Here is a 26,922-nt window from a genome sequence, read left to right as displayed (position 1 = left end):
GGAATAGAATTATTGTAATTTCTGGGTTTTCTAATGAAACATTATCGTAGAATGGAGCTTAAGGCCGTAAAATTTCAATTTAAAAAGTAATGAAACTAAAGGGTATGTATGCATAAAATTAAAGCCTTTTCCCGATGAGGCATTAAATTTACAATTTGGTTTCATTCCGAATTGGAGTTTTATTTTTAATTTCCTGGTTGTTTACCATTTGCATTTAGTTTCGAAGTCGGGAAATAATTTAAAAAGCGAAGTAAAGACTGATTTTGTTGTTTAATTAAAAACTCGGCAAATAATTGATCTTCTTACTGAAATGTTCGAAAGCAAAGAGAAATATCTAGTAACACAGGGTTTTTATGTTGGAATTGGTTAATGGGGTGTTAACGGGCCTTTCAGTTGTAAAACGCTATTTAAATGGTTTTTATGGTCTGTATACACATATTACAAACAGTTCAAGATTTAACTACAAACATGAGAACTCTGTATGGCATTAGCCGTTTTAGCCTAAGAATTCTCATTTAGATGTTTTGGTTAATAGGCAGATTAATCTGGCATTTTTCCAAATTTGCAAAACATCTGCAACAAAGTCCATTGAAACTTCATGCATTAGAGTTGAGATAAATACAAAGGGGCCTTGTCAGGGAGCGCCACTGCTCACTGAATAATCACCCTTCTCCATTGTGTTTTATGCAAATCGAGGAATCTAAATAGGCGACAAACGTATGAAACAATAGTTTACACAAATTTATCAAGATTAAATCTTAATCCGTGAAATTTGCATCGGGTCGAACCCGGGCGCTACGAAATAGCATAATAATTGGTTATCCGGGCTTGTTTTGCATAGATATAAGGCGAGAATCCCCCTCTTTTCCCTCCCATGCCTTATTTCACTTTCATGATTTTTACGTTAAAATAATTCAAGATGAAAGTTTTAAATTTCGAACGTAGCTATCATATCATTTGAATACAAATAGGCAGCACTTTGATGTTGTTTCGACCGACATCGTTCCTAATTTCAATTTTGGCTCAATGCAATAATTCAGTTATAACTCCAGAAAGTGCCAAAAATACACCTTCCAATTTTTATGATTTTTTTAAAATCCTCTAATCTTATCACACTGTTATATTTATTCCGCTATTAAATGTACCATTTTATAGATACAAAGACTTTCAAATTCCTTAAAAAATCATTAGAGTATTCCTAAGGAATTTCAATATTTTTCGATTTTGACTATTTTTTTCGAGCCCTCATGGGAAGACCTTTCATTAAGTCCTTTAAAAAACTGATACTGCAAACAAATCTTTAAACTTTCAAATTCGAAAAAAATCTTTGGAGTATCTCCATTTTGGGGATGTAAATGAATTTTAAAAAAATGAGACACCGAAATTTGTCAGTTGATTATTCAATCTTTCCTTTTTTCCCTGATAGGACGACACTGGGTTATTGAATTGCACTTTTACGCGTCGGATTTTGCAGTCGCATTTTCAAGCTCTTACATATACAAAAGCTAGAAGCGTAGATGCTTTCTTGAGGCTTTCAGGGACAGAGTTATGCATCTTTTAATTTTCATGAATTTCTTGAAATTTCCTTATGGAGTAACATTGCTATATCTACTCCATAACCAAACATCGCAGTTTGTCGAAAAATCTTTGGGCTTTCAAATTCTTTAAAAATCAGTGGCGTAACTTAGTTTTTACAGCTTTAGGAAATTTAAAAAAAAAACTAGACACTCAGATTTATTAATTGACTTTTTAAATGTTCTTTATTCTTTTGATGTCACCACACTGGTTTATTGAATTGCACTTTCAGGAGTCAGATTACAAGAGATTCCAAGAATTTTCCAATAATGGCAAACTGAGATTTTCCCCTTGAATTTTGGGACGCCATGCAGGATCGTCTCCGTCGTGGAGCGATTCTGAATGCCCTAATTTTACAAGAGGAGAATTTTCTACACAAATTCTTCAAGAGATTTCAGATCCTACAAAAGCGAGTGGCGTAGCATGGTTCTTAACATTTCTAGAAATTTTCAAACTGACAGATTTAGATCCTTCCACTTCTGATAATTTATTTTTCCACGAGAGCCAGATTTTACGGGCAGATCTTTGACATTTCAACAGAAGGAAAAGTCAGCAGCATACTGGCCCCTTTCTCAGGATTTTCTCCTAGCAAATTTGTTCATTTTAAAAGGAATTTTCTTCTCAGTTTTTTATCAATTTTTTCAAAAATCTAAGTCTTAATGTCGGCTATCTCCTAATGAGCAAACGAAACTATATTATAAGAGAAAAAGGGCATCGTTTGCAACTTTAAGCCTGCGAGATTAAAACTTAGAAAAAGTCGTTTATCATTAAACGCCTAAATACTTCAAAACTCTTAATTGCCTTAAGACTATAATTAAGAGCTCAAGATAATTGGCTAGATGTACCAGGAAAGCAACTGTACCGTAGCTAAAGAGGTAATTGCGGCATTTCAAATTTTTGAACGGTGAAGGTGGGAGTGGTAGATGACAACGTCGCAACGTTATTAGTTTTGCTTTCAACCAATGTTGCCGTTTTATTTTTGTGCCTTTTGAATATTTTTGTATTTTTTGTAGTTATGTGCATTAATCAAATTAACCCAGTCCTCCCCAGTTTTACGTGACCCAAATTGCTTTTTTTTATTCGGAGAAAGGATTAAATTACAGATTTCCGACGTGTTAATACCGGCCTAAAATATATTGAAGGGGGAAAAATACGAAAAGTGTACGGATACAAGTACACGAAACAGATAAAGCGTATATCTTATATCAAAGTTACATCTCCCATTCTAAATGACGCGGGATCTGGATCGAGTTTCTCCAGACGAACCGAGATCTGGAAGTTCTCGGGACGTCCGACAAAAGCCAATTTCTGTGTATCACCTCGCTATATAAGACAGATTAAATCTGAAAGGAGACATTCTTAATTCAATTTCGAGCGATATTAACTTTCCTTCATTTCTGGTCTTGTTTCGTAAGTGGGTGAAAATGCTATAGTTGAGGCACGTCGTAGTTATTAGGAAATACCGTTCGTCGTCCTCCTGGAGTTCAGGAATTTCATAAGGAAAGCTTGGATTTTTCGCTTTTGACTTCAAACAATAGATCAAAGAATCCAGAACTAAATTAAGCCATATGGTAGTAATCAGAGGGGTATTTTATCGTTAATTTCCCAGTGGCGGCTCTAGGGATGAGTGGGCCTCGGCGCTACGCAAATTCATATAGGCCGTTAGCAAATGTTTTAGAACTTCTGTACCTTTTTTTTAATTATATGTATGTATGTATATATATACTGGGTGTAACATATCATCATGGAGATATTTTAGGGAGCAATAGTACTCTGCAAAATAATTTAAAAAAACACTATTAAGCTTATGGTCAAAAACACATCATTTGCATGTGGGGGTGCATGGGGGGGCATGACATGCAGGGTGGTAAAATTTCATATTTTTTCTTATATTTTTCATTTTTTCCATGTGTACCTTCAGTTCAATTTTTCAAAATGCAAAACGTCAAAAATCAAAACAAAATTGTTGAAATGGCTGAAATTCAGCCATGGCATCCTAGATTACAGACTGGAATAGTTTGACTAGACACTGTTAATTTGCATCGATAGATATTTTTGCAAATTCTATGAAAACGATGAAAAATACTGCAAGAGACCTAAAAGTTAAAGAATTAAAGAAATAATTTAAATTTGGTACCAGAGTCCATACAAGGTGTTCCAAAAAAAGGTACAAAATATAAAATAGTACATGCTCCAAAAAAACAACACCCTCTATATGACTACCAGCAATTTTGACATTTTCTTATAGAGGGTCTTAAAGAAAATAGGCCAACGAAATTTCAAAAATTTAACTCTAGACATATGTGAGAAAAAACAAAATATGAGAGAAAATGTGGAACTGCTATCTTGTATATCAAAAATATTGTGTTTAAACATTTTTTAAGTATTTTGTAGCGTACTATAGCGCCCTAAAATATCTCCATGATGATATATTGCACCCTGTATATCCACTTCAAAAGAGTATTTTTTAGTGTTCTACTTCACAGTAAATAATGTACCTAAAATTCGCTACAACAAATTATAGGGGTCAGATGAAAAGCGGCATATCTATGACCCTTTTGCATTTGTTTAATAACCAGAACTAGACGAAATTTCACTGTAATTATCAGCAACACATCGAGCATAAAATGAATTAGAAACTACTAATTTGGATAAAATCACAAAACTCACCGGTTCAATTAACAGGGGATTAAAAGTTTTATATTAAATGGCAACGCAGCACTGCTCATTTTCTGATCATCGTAACAGAAACGCAATTTTAATATAATTACTGGAAGCACAAAAAATAACAAGATAAAAAGTTTCGCATTATATAATGGCAACATTGCAATGCTCTTTTGTGTTTCCGGTACGAGGGACAATACGGCGTTGCCAAAAATGGCAAATTTTCCCCAAAAGTCATGAAATTTTATTGCTTATGTAAAACTGAACCCTTTCGGAAATAAACGAGCCCCCTCAGGACTTAAAGAGAATATTGGCGTATATAGAAGATTACGGTTATATATTCCCTGTCTTTGTATTAAACGCAATTTTATCGGGATCGCGTCTCGAAGCGCACAAAGGCCCTTTATTACACGGTCGAATAAGAAAAATGGTTTTTTTTAACTCAAAGGAATTGTGCGGAATAAATCATGGCCGAACGAAATTAAATCGCGATTTCGGCTAACAACGTCGAAACTGGATACGGATCGGACATGGTCCGTTATTGGAATGCACTTTGATTCAGAAAAGTTACGATTCAATTAGTGACTCGTTTTTGAAGCAGTTCAATCAAGTCCAAGGTGAGATTTTTCCTCAACGCAACGCTATTTTATTACAGCTGCGGATCATGGCAAAAGGCAATCTCCCTAAATTGAACAAACAACAGTTTCGCTTAAGCTTTTAACGATTTTATTTTGGAGGGCTTCCAATTCCCTTTTTGTCTGCCACAGAGTAGACGCTGTAGCTATTTAACCCCCATCAAAGATGGTTTTTAGCCACCGAAACACGCAATTTTCTATTTGATCAATATTGAAAATAAGCAAAACAAACTGGATTACTTCCGCAATTATTTAACGAAAATGTTTATTTCGGTCGGAACGTGCGTTTTCAATTAACGGAAAATAATGCAGGAAAGGCCGGGCACAAAGTAAAACAGGGAAATTTGCAGTCCATGGTTAATGTAAACAACGATATGCATTATTGCTAATTGTTCAACGAAATACAGGCAAAAATATTACTGTTTCGAGGTATATTATTATTAACGTGGCAGAATTATTACATAATTGAAATTTTGAGAATTTTCGTCAATAATTGGACTTTGCGTTAGAGATTACGTGCCAGAAGAATTTAACAGTAACCGTGCGAAAACTCTTTAAGCCGACGCTACAATTGACAAACCAGGACTGTATTCATTTGTTGAATATCTCAAATTAATATTACTACTTGGCCGCTGTATCCAGGCGTGCCTTGAAATATCTCGAGAGATCTAATTTTCTGTTTTTATCTAAGATGACCCGATAAATAAAGACCGATATATAATCAGGGAACAATTGACGTTGACGTTGAATCATTTTTAGATTTCGAGCAATGGGACCGCATTTTGATTATGTTTTAAAATGAAAAAGCCTAAAAATGAATTTTCAACGCTTTAGGACCTCAATTCATGTTCGATATAAAAACCATATCAATAAATTTAGACCAAAAACAGTTTATTAAAAATTTAAATTTGTTAAGAGCTAGCCTGGCCACGCTTCCCCGCTGATTTTTTCATTATTTCCGCAATATTTTCCAATCGCTAATACAGCCATTGAGAATCTATATACTACGGAAAATTCCCCAGTGTTATCTTTATTTTGAGGTTTCCTGAGTAAAAATTTATTACAACAGAAATAAGAAATTTAAATCAAATGTGACAACGCTGAAAAGAATTGACGAGCGATAACAATGCCATTACTGTCTAAATGACAGAAAAACGAAGCGCGGCGTAGCCAGATAGACCAATTTTTCCTTGTCACTCGGCTAAAGTATTAATTACATGAATTTCTTCCTACCTCCAAGAAGGGTTGTATATATATATATATATATATATGATAAAAAGTCAGTGGTATATCTAGTTCTCGAATTTAAATTCTCTAATAGCGTTATACAGGGAGCAAAAACCAGTGCCGTCCATATTTTGCTGTATTTAGGTAAAATTTTAAAATAGGAAGTTTAAATTTATTAGAGCACCAAAACCTTTGCCACGCCACAGAAGTCACATTGAAGCATAAAATGAATGCTTTACTAAGTGGTTTACAGAATTAAATTCTACTAAGATAAGTCGACATTTAAAACAGGGACCTCGTGTTCGAGACTATATACGAGCTCATAAATTAAGCTTCCATTAGCCCGAGAATACACAAACGCATGTAATACGGTCAAAACAAGAATCTTAAAATGTTTACACTTGACTTTTCTGAACTTTTCGACGCTATTGCCAAGGAAAATACAATAGCAATTAAGCAAATAATCATTATTGTGATGGATGGGGTAGCGACAGATTATATTTGATGCGTCTTTGGAAGAAAATTTGCAAAGTGCGGCAACATCCTCGATAGATGTAGTAAAGAATTGAGCGGCGCAACGTTGCCGTTCAGTTGAAAAGGAGAAAATCATCGATTCTTTAAGTTTATCGGTTCTTAACGAGGATCCCAATGGGCAACATTAAGACTGACTAACAGGAAAAGTTGGAGATTTCATTTAAATCAATGCGGAATTGTTAAGTAATAGGCAGATCCAATCGAACTTTTTAAATGGGCGAGAAACTTTTCCCCAAAAGTTTTCCAACTTCGCTTTTTTCCGGGGCATTTCAAGAAAAGTGAAAATTCGAAAGAAGGGCCTTTCTCTATTTTCTCTTCAATATTTGAATCTAATTAACCCTATTATGATGTTTGTTTAGGATTCTGAGGAAAATAATCGCTCTAAATAACACCCATACAGTAATTTATCCCTCGCAAAGGTTCTCCTTCAACGGAACACGACATAAGCAATGAGTTTGCTTGTCATTTGGGTTTTATTAATTGTTCGCGGGATAAATTGAGATGAAATTATCCGTGGCGCATAACAAAATGTGGAATGACAAAAGCCCGTTTTGACGACATACAAATTACAACTGAATAGACGTTAAACTGACTTTTGTTTTCAAGTAAAATGTTTGGATTTTAGGCCTAAACGCTATTCCTGATGGTAACTTTACCAGAAATATAATTTCCTCCAATACGAATTATTTTTAATGAACATTTTTGCCTCACTTTTATATCCGATCAATTAACAATCAACCGGAAAACCATTTTATTAAATTCTCGCAATAATCCCCATCGCCTGCCAAATAATGAACGGTCAACAACTGTGTATTATATTGTTTCGTAACGTGGTCTATATGAGATTTTTCCAATACAAAAACCAAACGGCAAATAGTGATTTATTATTAGCGAACATATAGCCGCTCCCAGCAGCCCTTCAAGCTAATCAACTTGGGAATTGTAATGCCTGCGCTAATTCGATTAAAAATTGCGTTAAATAAATATTATTGCAGGCCTATAAAAATATTGAAACGATAAGCACACTTGATGACGTCAAATCCATATCCCACATGCTTCTTAACAAAACGACTGTAGAGACCTTTATTTGACAGATGACAGATGAAGTAAGGCACTTCATCAGCCATCAACCATCAGGGACTCTATTCTGTGGAAACGTATATACGATATTTTTGTCCAATCAAATTGGCGAATAAATTTTTCGGACCAATCAACGTCATCAATAATTTTCTTCTTACTGTCGCGTTCTTCATAATCAGGGTTTTATTCTCATGTGCCTTGTGAAAATCTCTGATGAGGAATACGTAATGTTAATTGCTAAAAGAGTCGGGAGGTTTCGTCTCATCTGGTTCAGACCACGCGAATCTCCCCGAACTAAGAATAAGGAAGACCTGCGCGTAGAAACAACTTAATATTTATATGGTTTTGGACCTGAAAACAAAGTCTTCTGTAGGCAAAGCAAAAATTTAATTTCCCCTTTATTAAAGAAATACAGAAAAAAATCTGCGGAAAAATGTTAAACCCGCACGCTGTAGCGTTCATAAAATTTCGATTATAATGCATGCAAAGCGAAATTTTTTTAGCCAGGTGCAAAAACATTTTAAACTATAAAAAAAATCATGGGCGTAGCAAGAATATTTTCATTTTTGATTTTTAAACATTTCAAATTGCAGAAAAAATGTGGAAACTGTGGCGTAGCAAGAGTATTTTATTTCATTTTTTTTCCAATAGCTACGAAGCTCGTGGAGTGTTATCAGCACCATGGCCGCGTGTAAACTGTCCTAGGTTTATTCGTTTATATTTGTAGTAAACCTTTAAACCTATTTTCATTGGGATTTGTCCATTTAGTCTTTCATTGAGCGCCTCGAATCAGAAAAACCTCAATGTTTCCTAATCCAGCAAAAACTGCGCTTAGAGCTCGATTAAACCGGAATCACCCAGAAAAACTAAAGTGAAAACTTACTATTTTAATGTAATGTCTGTTTAAAGCCGGAGACATCGTTTAGGAGACAATTTCATCTCTCCGGCTTTTTGTATTCAATGGGTAAACTTCGAGATTTAAAAGGAGTTTTCTCGGAGAATATTAAATATACTTCAAAACTTTTGTTGTGTCAGTTGGCTGAAACGGGGCCAATTTCCGCAAATGAATAAAAATGCTGCGATATAAAGTGAACTTTAAATTAATTAATGATTGCGCAGCTACACTCAAAACACAAACAGTCTTGTGACTAACCCTAAAATCCCTATCAGAGGAACTTTTGTGAAAGTTTCGAAGCATCAAGTTTAGGGCAGAAAGTTTCTATTGTGAAATGCTATAGCCGCTACAAAGCCCATAAGTTGTTTGGAACAAAGTTAATGCAAATCTGGGCCTCTTATTAAGGCAATAATTAAAAAGGCATCGATTCATGGTGCACTTAAGGCAATTAAAGTGTCGAAACTTCACAGTGAAGAATTATGAAATTTTTTAAAACTTAAAATTTACGACTTAAGCTCCCAGTTTGCGTGATTAATGAGCCATTTAAGTCCACTTAGTCTTGAGGAAAAAGAGGGATTTAATTTTAAAAAATATGCAAGAATTGCTGCCCCAAAAATATGCACTTCGTCATAGAAAAACAACTCCTCGAGGGAGTCCCATTAGCAAGTTCTAATTACGTCGTTTTCCATTTAACGTTCTTGGAATTAAAGTGTTCCTCTGCATCCAAAGCAGCAGTTAGCTGCTCCAAACAGCGTGTGCCAGATATCCTGGATGAAGTTTAAAACGTAACCAAATTGCGGGATGAAATTCCAGAAGTTGGGCACAAAGGCCCTCCGCTTTCGTGGCTTTCCGAGTTGACTGAGGTTAAACGGGTCTCGCTCCAGGCCTGGTTACCATTTGTTTTCATATCGCGCTCCTCAATCAAAGCAGGATCCAGACGTTAGTCTGGCACCCGTCCAAGACAGCGATTTAATTAGTTTTTGACATTATTTGACAATAGACGAAGAAATTATCGCCCCTCTAATTGGCCTCGACGGCAATTTGCAATTTTTTTCTCTGGCAAAATTTCTGAAATGCTGAATTTAATTTTAATTCAAAAATCAGGGATGCATTTTTTAAGGGGGAGCGAAATCTGGGGGGTCTTCGGGCAAATTTAATAGCGGACCTATTTACATGAATTTGCGCCCAAGACGGTGAAAATTCCCTAAATTGGCATATCTCTATATAACTCAATTAACCGGAAGGGAATGAAGGTGGCCCTGCTCTGGAATGTTCACCCATCCGAATTTTCACGTCCATTTAATTAAGTTCAATTAAAGAAATAAATAAAGAGAATATGAGAGACAAGGTTTGTTACGCTCCTATTTTCTGTCCAGTTTACTGAGGAGGCTCTAGGACTTTTTCAAAAATATTAAAGAAGCATTGTTCGGCGGATTCAATCCCTCTTTTAATTTTACGCTGGTAGGACCGTGACTTTCTGATACAGCTTCTAGGAGGACCTCAAATCAATTCCCATATAGGAATCGGAGGTGGATCTCTCACATTTAGAGCTTCCAGGAATATTACAAAAATATTGAAGGACATTCGCAAGTCTTAAACCAAAATCTCCAGATCGTAGCTCGAGGTACCAAAAATCGAACCATTCAAGTCAAAGTCCAAACATCAACTAATCTAACCAGGGCCGGCCTTAGCAAGTCTGGTGCCCTGAGCGAAATTTTTAACTATCACCTCCAAAACAGTTCGCCGCTCTTCCTGGTCTGCCATCCTGGGCCATCGCCCAACCTCGTTCTCCATAAAACCGACACTGACTCTAACCTGAACGTGTAAGCCGTGTTTCCACGTTCCACCCGATCATTAACTCCGCGCACGATGTCCATAGCATCAAAAACAATCACCGCTTGCAACTCCATATTTTGCAAACTCCTAGCAAATTATTTTTTTATTTATTAGTTTATTAATTTTATGAAAGTAATTTGATTAGTTATACGTTACTTTGCACTTTGAATGTGAATCATAAGAATAATCACGAAATCAAATTTTGCTATGTCATCAAGAGTGCGATTGATTACAAAAATAATGCTTTTGAATGCCTCTCACGCCCTCGTTCTCACGTTTTAGCGGGTTGAGGTTATTTTATATTATCGACTGCACCGAGCAGCGATTTGTGTAAATATTTGCCCTTCTTCTCGCCCAATGGATTATAGATTTTTGCAATACTCTTCCTAAGCAAAATGGTGTGAGAGAGCTTATTTATTGATTTGGTGCCACCAAAAAGCATCTTGAATACAAAACAGCGCTCCTTTGTCATTGAAACCCGCCTCGAATGGCTCTTCCAAAGAGCCAACCTAGCGTTTTTTAGCATTCCAGCAATTTGGGCGTCCTCCTAAGCAAGATTAATTGCCACCAGGGCATTTTATTATAAATCGTTGTTTAGGATTATAAAAAAGTCTCAATCTTTTCGGCTTAGATTAAACAAATGGTGTGTCATAGGCTGATTAATTGCTGGCGTCTGGAAAATTAGCAATTGACTTTTCCCTTTCGTTGATAATTAGTGCTCGTTTTTGTATTTCGAATATATTTTAAGGACTAAAATTAATGGCGAAGCGCTCCTTTTCCCCAAAAGAGCAGGTTTCGCTCTCCTCATGAAACTTTCCATGACTCTCTCAAGTGCCGTGAGGCTTAAGGGACTGTCTATGGATTTTCCCTTCTTTCTCAATAAAAGTGGAGCGAATTATGCACACGTCGCTTATCTATCTGTACTTTCAGCCCACACAAAATTCAAGGTAAATTGAAAAAAGGTTCAGTTGATTGCCTTTCAGTACCACGTTTTATATTTTTGAGTTTCAAGGTGAACTATCAGAGCTACCTTGGGATGAATATACTTCTCAAACTTTCCCGGAAATGGTTGCCAATTATAAAGAAATATTACGATAATGGCACTGCCGGGAAACTTCAAGTAGCAACTCGACGGAAATAACACGATTACTCATTTAAATGTTTATTAATGAACCCCTTTCTGCACGCCTCAACAATATATTTTCAAACGACGAAGAACAAGTTGGAATACATTATTGATGATCTGGAAGAAATGCCAGTCACATACGAGTAAATTATGTACTAAACTTGACTTTTCTGCTTAGCCTACACAGGGTGAGTCTTAAGTAGAGATTTTCCTTTTAACACGATGTAGACCTCAAAAAATTAAGCAAAATCTTTATGTGACATTCTTTAAAAATTTCAAAAACAACTGAAATGTGCGCATATGAAAAAAAGTAAAGAAATGTACGTGACATTTTAAATAACCGATTTTCTAACAGATGAATAGGTCGCAATGAACCAATAACATGTCCCGCGAGATTACCAGACCTAAATCCATGTAACTTTTATTTGTGGGGTTGCATGAAAAGTTTGGTGTTTACGAATGAAATTAATACTGTTGCAGAGTTACGTAAATGAATAGAAAACACCACAGAAATAATTCGAGGAGATAGTTTTAACAGCATATACGGAATCGTGAATAAGGCAAGTAATAATTTGTGTAAATGAAAACACTGACGACAATTTTAAACGCCGCTCGTAGCCATTCCTGAAATAAATAATAATTAAAGTGCTTTGTTATTTGTTAAAACTTTCATACGTGCATATTTTGATTCTTTTTGAGATTTCGAAAAAATGTTACATAAGGATTTTGCTTAGTTTTTCGACGTCTAGACGTGTTAAGCGGAAAACTCACACTTAAAATTCGCCCTGTATAGCTTAAACTTGGTTGGCATAAACTTTGTATCATTGTAATAAAATTGTATTCATTAAATCCTCTATACCGCTCGATTCGCAGATATTTAGTAGATAATTCGAAATACCGGTATTAATGGACCGAATTGCTGTTGGTAACGAGTGAGGGTTTGTTCTATTGCCAACAACGCTCTAATTTGTGGCAGATTTTTGATTTTAATTTATAGGCTTGACTGTGCAATTGTTGTTGCCAGCAATGCAGTTTTATGTTCCAACACAGAGGTTTATTTATTAACCCTCATCAACAGAGGCTATCACAAGGGTGTCTCGGATGAGAATGCACTCATCAGGGATCAAAGCTGTATCCAAAAGTTGCCTCAGATCAGGGGCTGTCCTCCAAAATTCCCACGATCTGACAAATTTCGAGTGGAGCTATTTTTAAACCCTTTTTTCTCACCATATTCATTAAGAAAAATTTTCTTCTTCGAACCCTTTATAGTTTCTGATATATAGCTGATGCCAGTAGCGTCTCTAGAGGAGTTGAAAACCCAAACAAGCCATACTAATGCTCAATTGGGAATTACAATTTTATGAAAATTGTAAATTGCTTTGTACATCACCGAAGACCGCAAATTTCCGCTGAACATATTTTGAAATCTTGAAAGCTCAGAGATCCGTTCCAAACATAAAACAGTGGCGTCTCGAAAGGGGCCAAAAGCTGAGATAAGCCACACTTAATATTGATCCCGGATTGTCAGTTTTATGAAAATGATTTACCGCTTTGTGGGCCATTAACGTTGGTTAATTTTCACTAGAAATGCTTTGAAACCTTGAAACCTCATGTTAGATTCAAATATGAAGGGACAATGGCGTATGTAGAGGGATGGAAAACTGATGCAAACCGCACAAATATTAATCCAAAAATTTGAATTTTGTGAAAATTCTTAACTGTTTTGTACGTCACCGAAGAGATGGTAATGGATGCTCCACGTAACTGAAGCAAATGCTTGTTTCGTTTAGTAGAAATTCCACATGCAAAGTGGATGCTTGGAGCGTCCTTATTCTGACCCAATGCCTAACGTTTTTAACAAATGCAGTACAATTCTCTTGGTAGTTCCTTTCTTAAAGATGTTGAGAATATATACCTTAAAAGGCCTTCCTCTTTCTTGGAAATTATATTCAATTAGCCCGAAACTTTCCACTTAAATCAAATAAATTCATTTTACAAGGCTAATTGAAATTCCGGCCGCACTGCACGGGAAAGAACTGTTTGTTTTCAACTTGAAACTAGCAACTTTCATAATTTATTAAACTCCGGGTTAGAGTAGGAACAACAAGGTTAACACGGGCTTTGTAGCAAACTTTAACCGAGTTATCGGAATCCTTCCAAGCCCATTAGGGCTAAACTTGCTGACTTTAACCATTGACAGATATTAGTCTTGTAGCTGAATGTTAACGAGGTGCACGACAAGTAGATAAAACCGATTTTAATCTTGTACTTATTTAGCTGAAACTCTAGTTTTTTTTTACGGTATTAAGAGCAGTTTAAATGCAAAGCCCGGGTGCTGTTCACTTGGCTCGAATCTTCCCTGTCGAACACTCGTTTCTTTTTAAAATTAAAACGAAAGCTCTCTTCTCCGAGAGAATTTCCCCTTTTCACTGTATGGAGGTGTTCCTGCAGTTTTCTAAAGGAAACCGTTTAATACGAGAGCTCAAAGTGGTCCGGCATTCCATTCCCTTAAGAGCCCCATGCGGGGAGCCGCCGCAAGACATGGGCATACCTTTTTCGGCAATTAAGTTTGATAAGATCTGCAAACTCCCTAACTACATCTAATAACATTCTTGACCCAGCGTTGCATGAGAAAACTATGCAAATAGGATTCAATAATATCAAAGATGCACATACCGATGGATGGTTCCAACATAAAGTAATTGCGAATTTATTTTTCAGGTGGCTGTGAGTGAAATGGTGCGTGTTAAAGACTTTATCTCCGTGTAGAAAAACTGGAAATTCGGTCACGCTGGCGGTGACAATGAAACTTTGGAAAGTGCTCGCCAGGAATAGTCACGTGTACACCAATGGAGTAGGGCAGGAGGTGCCCGTGGTCAAGGCGCATAAAGTTCCCATCATCGAGCTGCATGGTAAGTGACGATTAAAAAGCTATTACTTCAGAAATACATTCAGCACGTCAATGATTTCCTGTCTAGTCAAACTTCTTCATTGTACAACACAGTTCTTAACAAATTAGCAAGGTAAGAAAAATTGTAACCCCAGAAGTACCATCGATACACCATCGATGCCCCATGGATTTTCTCCACTGAGAGATTACACAATGTTTTTCAAATTGCCAGGAATCGGAAAAAAGTGCGATTGTACAAAACGCAGAGGCGTACTGAGGCACAATTCAGTGTAAATAATTAAAATTGTTCCGGTTTTTAACATAATTAAAATATTTGTAGCTTCAAAAATACACATGTTCGGCACGCCGATAAATTTTGCGGCAAATGAACTCTAAAATACCCTTTAGTTGGTAAAAAATTTGCGAATCCGATAGTGCAAAACACAGGCGTACCGAAACCTGATTCAGTTTCAACAATTAAATTAAAATAAAAATACAAAAATATGGTAACACCAGATGTAAGTACTTGCGGTCCGCCAATGATTCTAATATTAGACATAATATACAGTGTTGTTTAGGAGGTCAAGAATTGTGAGTGTACAAGACGCAGAGGCGTACTGAGGCATGAGGCGGCAGCAGAAAAATTTCAAATACAGTTTTTAGCAAATCTTAAAAAATCATATTTCTTGGAAACAACCCTGCACGCCAATTGATTTATTTAAAGGCTCAGGATAGAATCCTCTCGATGTGGTTAAAAATTATTATTTTAGCTCTATAAAACCACAGTTATACTCTGTGAATGATAATTATAACAAACCGTTATCAAATTCAGTGCACACAACAAAATCTATTGCAATAATACCTTCTCACAAACTGAAACTGAACTGTGAAAAAGTGTTACGTCTTGCCATGATGGATTGGAGATAGGGTGCACTAAAATTGTATATAAATGAAGGATTCAAGACCTCATTAGTTTTCACCATTTCGTCAAGAGGATTAAGCTAATTTTTGCGTAACCCGGAATATACATCTTCCATTGTTACTTTTATTTTCGTTGAGAATAACGCCTTTACGAACGAAATAAAGATAAAAAAATTAACAATCTGCCTTAAACGTATAGAAGATATTTATCTCATATCCACTTTCTGTCTCATATTTCACAGGAAAAACACCTACAAATTGCTAGAAAATGCCAGTTCAGCACGCACCATAGGTCCATTTACTGTTTACGATCGAAATTTATAGGTAAATATTATCCTTTTAATGGAAAAAATCTCAAAAACCACCACTAAACATTCATGAGTATCGGAGAAGTTTTCGGACATCCAAATTGAAGAACAGCAGGACAGAGCAATTTGCTCTATGTCACAGCTGTTTAAGATATAATATATCTGTTCATTTGGGAGAAAATAAATTAGATTTTTTCCATTTGGCATGGTATGGCAGTGTTTACCACGTAATTGAATGGTGAATTATGCAGAATAATGACGTATTTATGACTTGAACTCGACATGGAACCACCCTGTTCCGTGTAGTATACCGTTACTAAAAACCTATTAAATTTTTGGGTTTGTACAGGCCATTTTAAGTTTTCAATTATTTCAAAATTAGTGGCCTAATTTGCCGAAAGAAGACTTTTCATTATGGTTATATCAGTAATCGAACTTCATAAAAAACGTTTCATTTTCAAAGAAACCCAATAATTTACCTTTTGAAGCAACCATGGTGCGCACCTGATCTATTTTCAAAACCAGATCAAGTTTTGTATGTACAAAGAATATTTTAAGCTTTTATTAGTTATACCAAAATCACTGATCTAACTTAATGAAAAAGTAGTATATTATTTCCAAAATAATTGAATGTTAAAAATAAATTAATCAGTTAGTAATTAAATAACACTTGTAAATCCCTACATGATACGACTCTGCTCCGTGATGTGAATCGATTAATTTTTTGCGTTTGTCAAGCACACTTTAAGCTTTTAATTGCAGCTTAAAGTGGCATAGCTTGATAATTAAGGGCTATTTTGTTTTTGAAGTAACTTGAGGGTTGAATTTTCATCTCTTCTTTAATATGCCGACACGGTATAATACTGTTCACTGCTGGAAAGTTTCAAAGTTTTTTTGCTTAAGAAAAGAAATTTTTGAAAACCTGAATTGTGTTAAAAATAGTAAATCAACTTGCTTCAAAAAAATTGAAAAAAAAAGGTAGCTCGAATTATTTTGAAAAATGTAACTAAAAGTTAAATTGAAAAAATTGATCTACCTATCCATCCCTTTAAATCCCCCCTAGGCATGTTACTGTGTTTTCTGCCTTCAACCTTCCCTAGCTTTTCAAGAAAAGTTTGCTCTTTTGAATTATACAAGGTGTAACATATCATTAAAAAAATATTTCAAGGAACGATAATACTTTGTAAAATAACAAAAAAAAGGTAATGAATCGATAGACAAAAACACACCATTTTCGATAAACAGAGAGGGACATTTTCTAAAGTTTTTATAATTTTATTTACATTTATTTTTATTTTAAGCAATTTGATTAAATGTTATGAATTAGTTCGCATAGTTGATAATTGAACGTCATGAATAATTTTTCCCTACTTTACATTTTTCATATATATCGATAGATGTTTTTGCAAATTCTACGATAAAAGATACAAAAATACTGCAAGAGACTAAAAACTAAAGAATTGAAGAGGGAATTAAAATTTGGTATCAGAATTCAAACAGAAGGTATAAATCATAAAATAGTACATGACCCTAAAACATAACATTCTTTAGATGTCTACCGACGATTTTGATATTTTGTTATAGGTCTTAAAGAAAATAAGTGTACGAAATTTTAAAATTTTAACTCAAGGCATATGTGAGAAAACACAAAATATGAGAAAAAATGTGAAACTTTGCCACCCTGTATATGGTAAATGGTGTGTTTTTGGCCATAGGTCTATTAGGGGTTTTTCAAATTATTTTGCAGAGTACTGTGGCCTCTTGAAAATCTCCTTGATGATATGCTTCACGTTTGAAGTAAAGATTATGATCTAAAAGGTAAAGGATTTTCGCATAAGTTTCTCGTAAAGGGAAATTCAATCGTCCTTTGAAATATTCACGATATATAATACTTAGTTATTTCCTCAAGTAAATAACATTAATTTAGTTGACTAATTTAGAACAAATTCCTGGGGTTTCTGGCCCGACCGAAAGGCGTAAATTTCCCGGGCATAAACTCGGGGTAAGAAAAATCGCACGCGACCGCCAAGGGGGTCAGGACCCTCTTTTGAAGATTATTAGGTCGAAAAAGGGGTCCGAAGCGAATTAATTATTTTATATAAATGGTAATTTGGTCGTTTATTATTTGCGACCCCTCGTCGAAGTGAAAGAGGATTATTTTATTTCTAAGGCTCTGCCAACTAAATTTTTCCTTTGAAACGATGGGCAAATTTGGTTGATGTGATGTTTCATCAAGGAACTGATAGCACCCTTTTTGCCCTTATTCGCATCAATCAAGCACTTTCCGCCCTGCCAACAGCTGACGCAAAAACAAGAATGTAAGTCTCCTCTGGGCTGGAAAATTTTCACTTTTTACGCGAAACTCGCGTTTTTTCCCTGTTATATGTATGAAAATAAAAGACCCGAATTTTGGGTGATAAATTATATCTAACCCTCGAAATGTTGTTCTACTTGATAGTCATAAAAACTTAAACAAACCCCGGCTGTTTAATTAGCGCCAAATAGGGATCCAATTTAGGCGGACAAAAGGGGGATCTAAAGAGTTAATCAAACATCTCGGATTCCCATTGTAGAACTTTGCGGTTTGCGGGATAAATTGTATATAGATCTGAAAGATAATAATGGATTTGTGGAAGCTTTTAAAACCTAAAATAATAATTCCGCGAACTCAATTAAAGGGAGAGTTTTCGCTAGAAAATACAACAACGCAACTAAAACGTCTGATTTAATTCCGTGGAGTCACCGCACGAAATTCGCTCAACTTTAATTAGTTATGGAATCGGTTCTCGGCAAACAATAAGGAAAACAAACTTCCATTATTAATTCCCAAAATATCACCAAAGTTAGCGCATCTCCCACGTCTCAGTCTATTTAACGTTGCTCTAAACTAGGAAGTCTAATTTACAACTGTTGTCAGGACCGTGATTTAATAACTTCCTGGGGCTAATAAATAGCAATGATAATAATAATAATCCTCGGACACTTTATTGTCCAACTTTCAATGTTACATCACGTTATAGCAAGACTGGGGAGGGAATGCATCCAGCAGTACGTGTAACGGGAGTTGATCCAGTTATATGTACGCCACATTTGCACACTCTATCGCCATCAGTAAAACAGGGTGGAAAATAAGTTTGGAATACTTTGGGCCAAGTTCGAACCATTCGTCGAATTTTTCGACCCATCGGTGTCATATGTAAATCTCATTGCCGTCATTATCTCTATATACGTATGATCTCTTTCGTTGCGTGCTCCTTATACAGGGTGTTCCGAAAATGCATGTCAAAAATGGTATCGTGAGATTATTTGAGTCGATAGTTTAATATTTATTATTAAAAATTATTTGAAAAAAGTATTTCGTCTTGACGCTACTGATGGTCAAAGTTCCTGAAAAAAAAACATGTTTTTTGCTATATCTGGAAAGTACTTGAATGTATTTCAATGATTTTTTTTCAATGAAATTAGTACAGGGATTATTTTCATGTAACATTCATGTCCATTGGCAGGGTGCAAGTAGTAAGTTCTTAGTTATCTTCGCACAAAAACAACTGGAACTTTTCACTGGATAGCTGCATCGTACTGTTTTTTTTTATGATACATTAGTCCTTTTTGCAACTTTTCTATCTCTTGGAAATTTCTCGTACGGTTAACATTTCACGTCGAAAAAAAATTTTTTTTTTCTCATACAGAACACCAATTTGCCATCACTTCAATAATTATTGATATTTATCGCTACGGACGCTGATGTCACTTAAGGGAAATGAAGTAACAAAATAACCGTAACACAGGATGTTAGATTATTTTTACAAAAACCCATAATTTTAACTCTCTCAGGCATTTCTTCATTAGAGAACGCCATTATTGATCTCAAAAGAAACAACTCAAAAGAAACTTCAAAAAATTTCGATGAAACTTTATGAGATTTTCCATAAGTGACACGAGCGTTCACATCGACAAGTATCGATAATTTTCGAATTGATGGAAAATTGGTGTTTTGTGTGTGAAAAGAAAATGATTTCAACGTGAAATGTTAACCGTACGAAAATTTTCCAAAAGATAGAAAAGTTGGACAAAGGGCTAATGTATCGTCAGAAAAAAGTTAATACGATGTAGCTATTCAGTGAAAAGTTCTGGTCTTTTTGTACGAAGATGGCTAAGAACTTACCACTTGCACATTGCGAACAGACATGAATATTACATGAAAATAATCCCTGTACTAATGAATAAATGCACAATGGGCTTTATTAAAATCCATTAAAGCATTCGCTAGATATAACAAAATACATGTTTTTTTTTTATTTTTGAAGGGCTTTGACCGTCAACAGCGTCTAAACGAGATACTTTTTTCAAATCATTTTTGAATCAAATCCTAACATACCGATTTAAATCATCTTAAGATACCGTCTTTCACATGCGTTTTCGGAACACCCTGTATTATATTGTATTAGAAACGTCAAACGTCAACTACGTCAAAACTGTTATTCCGATTAATCTATCTTGTATTATTAATACAGGCCTCAACCGCGAATCGCGAAGTCCTAACGTTTATCAATCAATCACTCAATCTTTGCCTATCATATAGGCCATAATTATAATGGTTATTATTGATTATCAAATTGTGCTGGAGTAATTGGAATACGGCTTATTAAGAATTCGTTTGAAAACTCTAACTAAAGCTATCAGTCCACTATTCTAAGTATTTTTCCTTTCTAAAACACAGTGTAGTTAAATTTGCGGGTAGAGTTGCATGTTTTGAAGGTTTTGCAAAGAAACATCGCGTACTCCGAGTTTTGATTAGACCTTTTCTTTTTTTAATCCAGCACAAACATATCGAAATTTCAACAGAGAACACAAATAACACCTGAGAAAGGCGAACGTTTTACCGCTTCGGGATACTTTAGAGAAATGCGATCCCACTTTAGTGCCAATTCTAGAGGAAATGTGATAGATAATGGATAGAGAAAACCCTAAACATTTTTATGAAGTTAAAAGTGGTCACGATGTGGCCTTAAAGTCAAATTTCTGAGATTTTCCCAACTTGCAGACTGTCAGTTTTCACCACTTTATACTGCGACCTCTGGGATTGCGTCTAGTGCTGGAAATGATTCAGACGTACCCTTTACGGTAACGCCATGCAAAATGGCCGAGGCATTTCAAATAACAGGGCTTTTCCGACTAGGACGGGGAGTTCTGCACCAGCAAAAATTTCGCAAGCTCGTTTGGAAGCTTGGGGAGCTTCGCATAATTTCCCTGTCCGACCGACTTCAATGCTCAGCTACATATATATACAGTAATGAAAGCTCCTGAGGTTTCTCGTCTCTGCGAGTTTCATCACAATTAACTAATGTTTGCGACTTGTAGAAATGACCTGCTGAAATGAAGTTTTGGGAAGATTTACCAGAAAGACCAAACATTTTTCTTTCGCATGAACCCCCGCGGTACTTCGTAGCTCAGACAGAAAGAATGTTGGTCAAATTCCTATTTTTGGATCTACTGGACTTAAGGCGAAGTATGACTTACCAGGTAGAGTTTTGTCGGTGAGTCGTCTTTAGCTAAAACGAAATGTTTGCTAACGTTCTGAAACCTGACTACGTACTTCCAGTATTTTTAAAGTTTCAGTACATTTTCTGAGTCAGAAAGTCCCTTTTGCGTTTGTTTTTGATTAATTTCTAAAGACTTGTGACTCAAAAGAGTTTTAGAATATTTTATGGTATTGTTGCGACTGGCGGGCGCGGGTTAATATGTGATAAATCATCATAATCATTTTCGGCATCCCACCGATTGACCTCCTCCTGGAAGAACGCTCCACGCTAAGCAAATTACTACGAATCACGGAAGCGGACAACAATGGGCAAGTCTACATAGCAAGGGACTGAGGACAAAGAAACTGGTCCCGGAGCTAGGTATCCAGACCTCCTGCAAGCGCAGATGCCTAAATTATTACTTAATCTACTATTACTACACTAAGGGGGCAGGAGAGTTTTAAGAAATATACAAAGTAGACAGAAAAAACCGGTCCGAATTGTAAATCCTGCGAAGTTGTTGACACCGCAGCACACTTCTTCTTCTACTGTCAGGAATTACAAAGAGAAAGGGACATCCTGGTGGGAACACCGACTCCGGCACTCCTAATGGATAAAATGATGGAGAACCAAAACACGTGAGGCACCTGCAGCAACGTCATTTGTGCAATTGTCGAGGAAAAAGAGCGCGTGGAACGCACTGTGCTAGATGCCTAATAATCCAGTATTGGAAAAACTAGAAAGACCACAAAGGACCAAAACGAATAACAAGATATCCAAGATATATTAGACCACTAAATGCGTCCCTTCGACTCCAACGTTTTATCCCCCAGAAACGGATCCGGGTTGTCAGAGAATTGGCTTTGAGTAATCCCGAAGTTTTTAGCGGGTAGGCACCCCAGTGAATCTCACCCTACCCGGTTGCCAGAAAATCATGCTGGGTGTCTTAAGAAGATTTTCCTCGTAACAAAAAAAAACTTCGAAATCAGAAAAAAATTTGAATTAGAAAATGTAAAAATTTAATATAACCCTCGTAAGAAAAAACAAAGTTGATGAGGGTTGCTGAAAATCGAAACGTCGGATTTTACATATGACATCTCCACGTTGTAGAAGAGAAAAAATTGCAGCGATGAAGTGCCAATCATTTTGAATTATCTCGCTAAATAGGCTGAGGGAAAAATAAAAACTTATTTCTAAAAATTTTGGTTTTCGACGAACACCTTCGAAGATTACCCAAAGTTACATTTTCAAACGACATATTCTTGCACTCCAACTTGCGCAACTTTACCCTCATTTAATCAACCTTGTATCTTTTATGTAAAACGAAGACCCTGTATACTGAGTTTTGTATGTAAATTAATAGCATATTCTTATTAAGGGCAACAAGAAAATTATTATTGTACATATTATAAAAGGAGCTTACATGGCTTAAAAGCTCGTAAAAGGGAGGAAATTTATGGTTCCTAAAAAGGAGAGGCTTAATTTGAAGTGTAATTAAATGTATTATTTATTATCAGTCCTGGAGGAGAAAAAGAAAAAAACAATGTACATTTCTCATTTATTTCCCCTTGGAGAGTACCGTAAAAGGTTGGCAGGGACTCCAAATTTCGCAGATACCAGCAAAATGGAAAAAAACGGCATACAAGAGGGTATTCATTCATAAAATTACAACATAGTTATACGGAGTGGTGTAAGCAAAGTGACTTCCGTGGCGATCATGAAAACGGTAAGAGATACAAAGTGACTTAAATTAGACAAAAAAATACGAATTTTTGCGCTCGTTCAGAAAAAGTTCTAAAATTAAAAATATGTACAAGAGTTGACAAATTTGAGCAAAAAAACTGAAAACTGTGATTTTCGAAAATCATAAATTATGCGTAAACCGTCTGAGTGAATTCTACGAAATTTATTATTTCGCTATTATCAATAACTGCCAATCGAATGGCAGTCACGGAATTTTTCCATGCTCTTTAGATTTCGAGCAACTACATCCAACTTTCTTATTTATTATGGTCGCCATATTGGATTTTGGTGGCGTCGCATGGTCAATAAAAAAAGCTTTCCAACCATTTACCATAAAGATGCCTTGGACTTACCAAAGTAAAAAAAAACCAAAAGCATAATTTAACCTAAATAAGCTGAGAAAAAAGTGCTTTGTTTCATATTACTTATATAGCACTAATGTTCTGCATGTTTTATTTAATAAGACAATAAAAATTTAGTATATCTTTTTAATATAAACGAAAGTGATAATTCCATCAAATTTACCAAAAATAACAAAGGAACACAATGAAGAAATACGTACCTACTACTCACCATGAGGGAATAGGAATGAAGGAATAGGAACTACTAATGCTAATAACTACACGAAATATTACAATATTTCTTCGTTTTGGTTATCACAAATTCTACAACTCTTAACAAACGGACATTCTTTAATTTTCTCGATTTGAAAACCATTCCACATTTTTTATTATTTTAAAATTTCTGCCAGTCGAAAATGTTTAAAATAATGTTTTAAATTTGAAGGAATAAAAATTGACATTAAATAGAACAATAGTATCTATAGCAATACTAAAGTCTTGTGGTGCTTTGTGATAATAAAACAAAGCACTTATTTCTGAGCCTACTCAGGTGAAATGATACTTTTGTTTGTTTTTTCTACTTGGGTAGGTCCGAGGCATCTTTGTCGGATATGGTTGAAAAGCTTCTTTTGTTGCCAACTCGACGTCACCAAAATCCAATATGGCGGCCGTAAGAAAAAATCAAGTTGAATAAAATTACTCAAAAATCTAGAAAGCGTGGGAAAATTCTGAGAACGCCATTCGATTGGCAGTTGTCGGTAATATAGAATTGCCTACTTTCGTAGAATTCACTCAAGCTGTTCACTCGTAAATTATGATTTTCGAAAGGCCCAGGTTTTTTGTTCACATTTTGACAACCCCTGTGGCACACACACACACACACAAAAATCCAATTACACTAATTTCCTGAAAGGGTCACTTTGAATTTCCAATATCCTAGTGGCTAATCCAGGGCTTGGGCGCCTCCAAAACCAAATTTAATTTTCATATATATAAAATTATTTAATCCTGGCTTATAGCCTCGAGAGCCGGCGCTATAATACCCGAAGGATTAAATTCCATTTCATTTTCTCGTACATTTAAATGGCAAGTGCAACCACCCGCAACGGGGAGAAATCTACCCCGACTTGCGGTATGTATGACAAACATTTCTTAATACAGTTATGCGTATAAAATATTAGTGTAAAAATAATTTAAGGACATCACTCATGACGGGGAGATGGAGCTTAATGCGTTTTAGCTGCGCCTGTGGGCGGATCATAAGAAAACTGGCGGAAATATTTCATGGCACTTGACAGGTGAGAAGCAACTTTAAAAGCCATTAAATTCGAGGAAGTAAAATGCAAAGGTTGAAAGGATATTATACGAGACTGCAGAATGCAGGTTAAAGTATTCATTTTGCGACTTCGAGGGCAACAAACCCCCAATAATTCTCTCATAGAGGCTTTTTAGGGACCGGAATCTGCATGGGGCCCAACTTTAAATAGATTAGATTTATCATTCTTAAATATCATCCCTTATTCTTGACGTTACGCGGGCCATGTAAAGGGTTTTTTCGGGACATAAATCCGTTTTATTACTGTTTTATCTTGGTGATATCTCTGGGAATATATCTGGCGTTTGGAATGTAGCATTTTGGCTAATAAGTAGAATTATGGCCCTTTTATAGTAATGGAATAACGTTAACGCGTTAACAAGATTTATGCCCGGCAGTAAAATTGTTCCGCAAAGTATTACACAGACGAGTCCCAATTCAATGGGGAGAATTAATGTGTTTTGGAACCACCGAACTACCATGGGGACAAGTGAGATATTTATTGGGGGAATTTTGGTCCAATTGTTGCCATACGAGACACGCTTGTAAATTCCCCCATAAAACCAAAGATAGCGGAGGATCTAAATATGTTTGGTTTTTTTATTGTCGCAATTTCGCTATATGAATCAAAACAAAAATCCTTGGACAGAAGCCACAGAAATTGTCCTCAGACCAATTTTGGCCGCCCAGGAATGCCACAAAATGCTCATCGAGCAGCTCCAATTTATTTAGGCAAGGCCGCCCTTCCTGAGGGGGCCAGGACAACAAAGCTGGACGGTGGCTTGGAAAGATGTGACCAATAAAGCCGTCAGATAGACTATGGGTGAGATCCGTCGTCATGGAAGCAATATTGAGGGACTAAATGTAGAATATAGAAGAAAAAGAGAGACTAGATGTAATGTTCCCATCGTTTTGCCGGGTGTTCGCAATGAAATATGTCCCTCAAGCACAAAGATGTGGTCTTAATCATGAAAGCGGAAACAAGAAGGTTACACGGTCAAAGTGTTATTCACATCAGTAAATTCAACGTCTTGTCTAATGAAAACGTTGTAAAAATTGTCGATATGTTCGTAACAAAGGAAACACTGGGGCGACAGCAAAGATCAACAGACATATAACAAGGGGAAACAGATAGAAATAAATTCGATATACAGGGTGTCCCAGATCAAAGTGCAAATACTTTAACCATAGATTCTACTAATGAAATTAACAAATACGTATTTTTTGTTTTTGTCCAAAAGTCTGTCGTTTCCGCTCGAAGGCTCTTTGAATATGGGGCCTTATTTGGATAAAATAATTTATTTTGGAAATACCCTTTAACGGATTATTATGAAATTTGGTGTACCAACATTTTTTGATCGTACTAATTCAAAAATAAAAAAATTAAAATTACAGCTTTGGCATAACATAGGTATAAGGGCCGGAGTATGAATATAGGGGCCCCTACTTATTTAACAGTTAAATGTTTTAAGCAAGCGGATACATTACTTGGTTTTACCTTTCATTTAGAACCTTTTTTGTCTCTTGGTGATTTTTCGTAGAATGTATCGCTTTCTCGTAGTAGCGATTCCAAATTTTATGACTTTTTATTACAAGAATTTGTTGTTATTAAGTAGGTTAAGTTGTTAAGTGTTATTAAGTGTATGCAACATCAATGAATTCAGCGGAGGAACTCCGAGAAAGAATATTTATAACTGCACAAGAGTTAAAAACTTTACCCCATGTTTTACGTGCAGCTGTTAATCACTTGGAGATACGTCTTCATCAATGTATTGAACAACAGGGTGGTCACTTTGAACAATTTTTATAGTGTACAATTTCATTCTTCGTTTCTATGGTATTTTGTTTTAAATAATGAAAATAAATAACTTTAGACAGACACAATGTAACTCGAGTAAGATATGTAATAAATACATTAAAGTAACTACTACGAGAAAGCGACACATTCTACGAAAAATCACCAAGAGACAAAAAAGGTTCTAAATGAAAGGTAAATCCAAGTAATGTATCCGCTTGATTAAAACATTTAACTGTTAAATAAATAGGGGCCCCTATATTCATACTCCGGCCCTTATACCTATGTTATGCCAAAGTTGTAATTTTAATTTTTTTATTTTTGAATTAGTACGATCAAAAAATGTTGGTACACCAAATTTCATAATAATCCGTTAAAGGGTATTTCCAAAATAAATTATTTTATCCAAATAAGGCCCCATATTCAAAGAGCCTTCGAGCTGAAACGACAGACTTTTGGACAAAAACAAAAAATACGTATTTGTTAATTTCATTAGTAGAATCTATGGTTAAAAT

General features: G+C 35.6%; 1 protein-coding gene across 2 annotated transcripts in view; it reads left to right on the top strand.

Annotated features, from left to right (window-relative positions):
• Positions 1-14,290: 14,290 nt before the first annotated feature.
• Positions 14,291-26,922, top strand: part of Grip (Glutamate receptor interacting protein) — a 54,898-nt gene continuing 42,266 nt past the window's right edge. For both annotated transcript variants that reach the window (XM_066390123.1, XM_066390122.1), the window contains exon 1: positions 14,291-14,484. In XM_066390123.1, coding sequence (XP_066246220.1) covers positions 14,376-14,484 — 109 coding nt within the window. In that variant the 5' untranslated portion in view covers positions 14,291-14,375. The remainder of the gene's footprint in view (positions 14,485-26,922) is intronic.

The sequence above is a fragment of the Euwallacea similis genome, chromosome 5, assembly GCF_039881205.1.
Source record: "Euwallacea similis isolate ESF13 chromosome 5, ESF131.1, whole genome shotgun sequence".
Taxonomy (NCBI): Eukaryota; Metazoa; Arthropoda; class Insecta; order Coleoptera; family Curculionidae; genus Euwallacea; species Euwallacea similis.
This window is presented reverse-complemented; position numbering and strand designations above follow the sequence as displayed.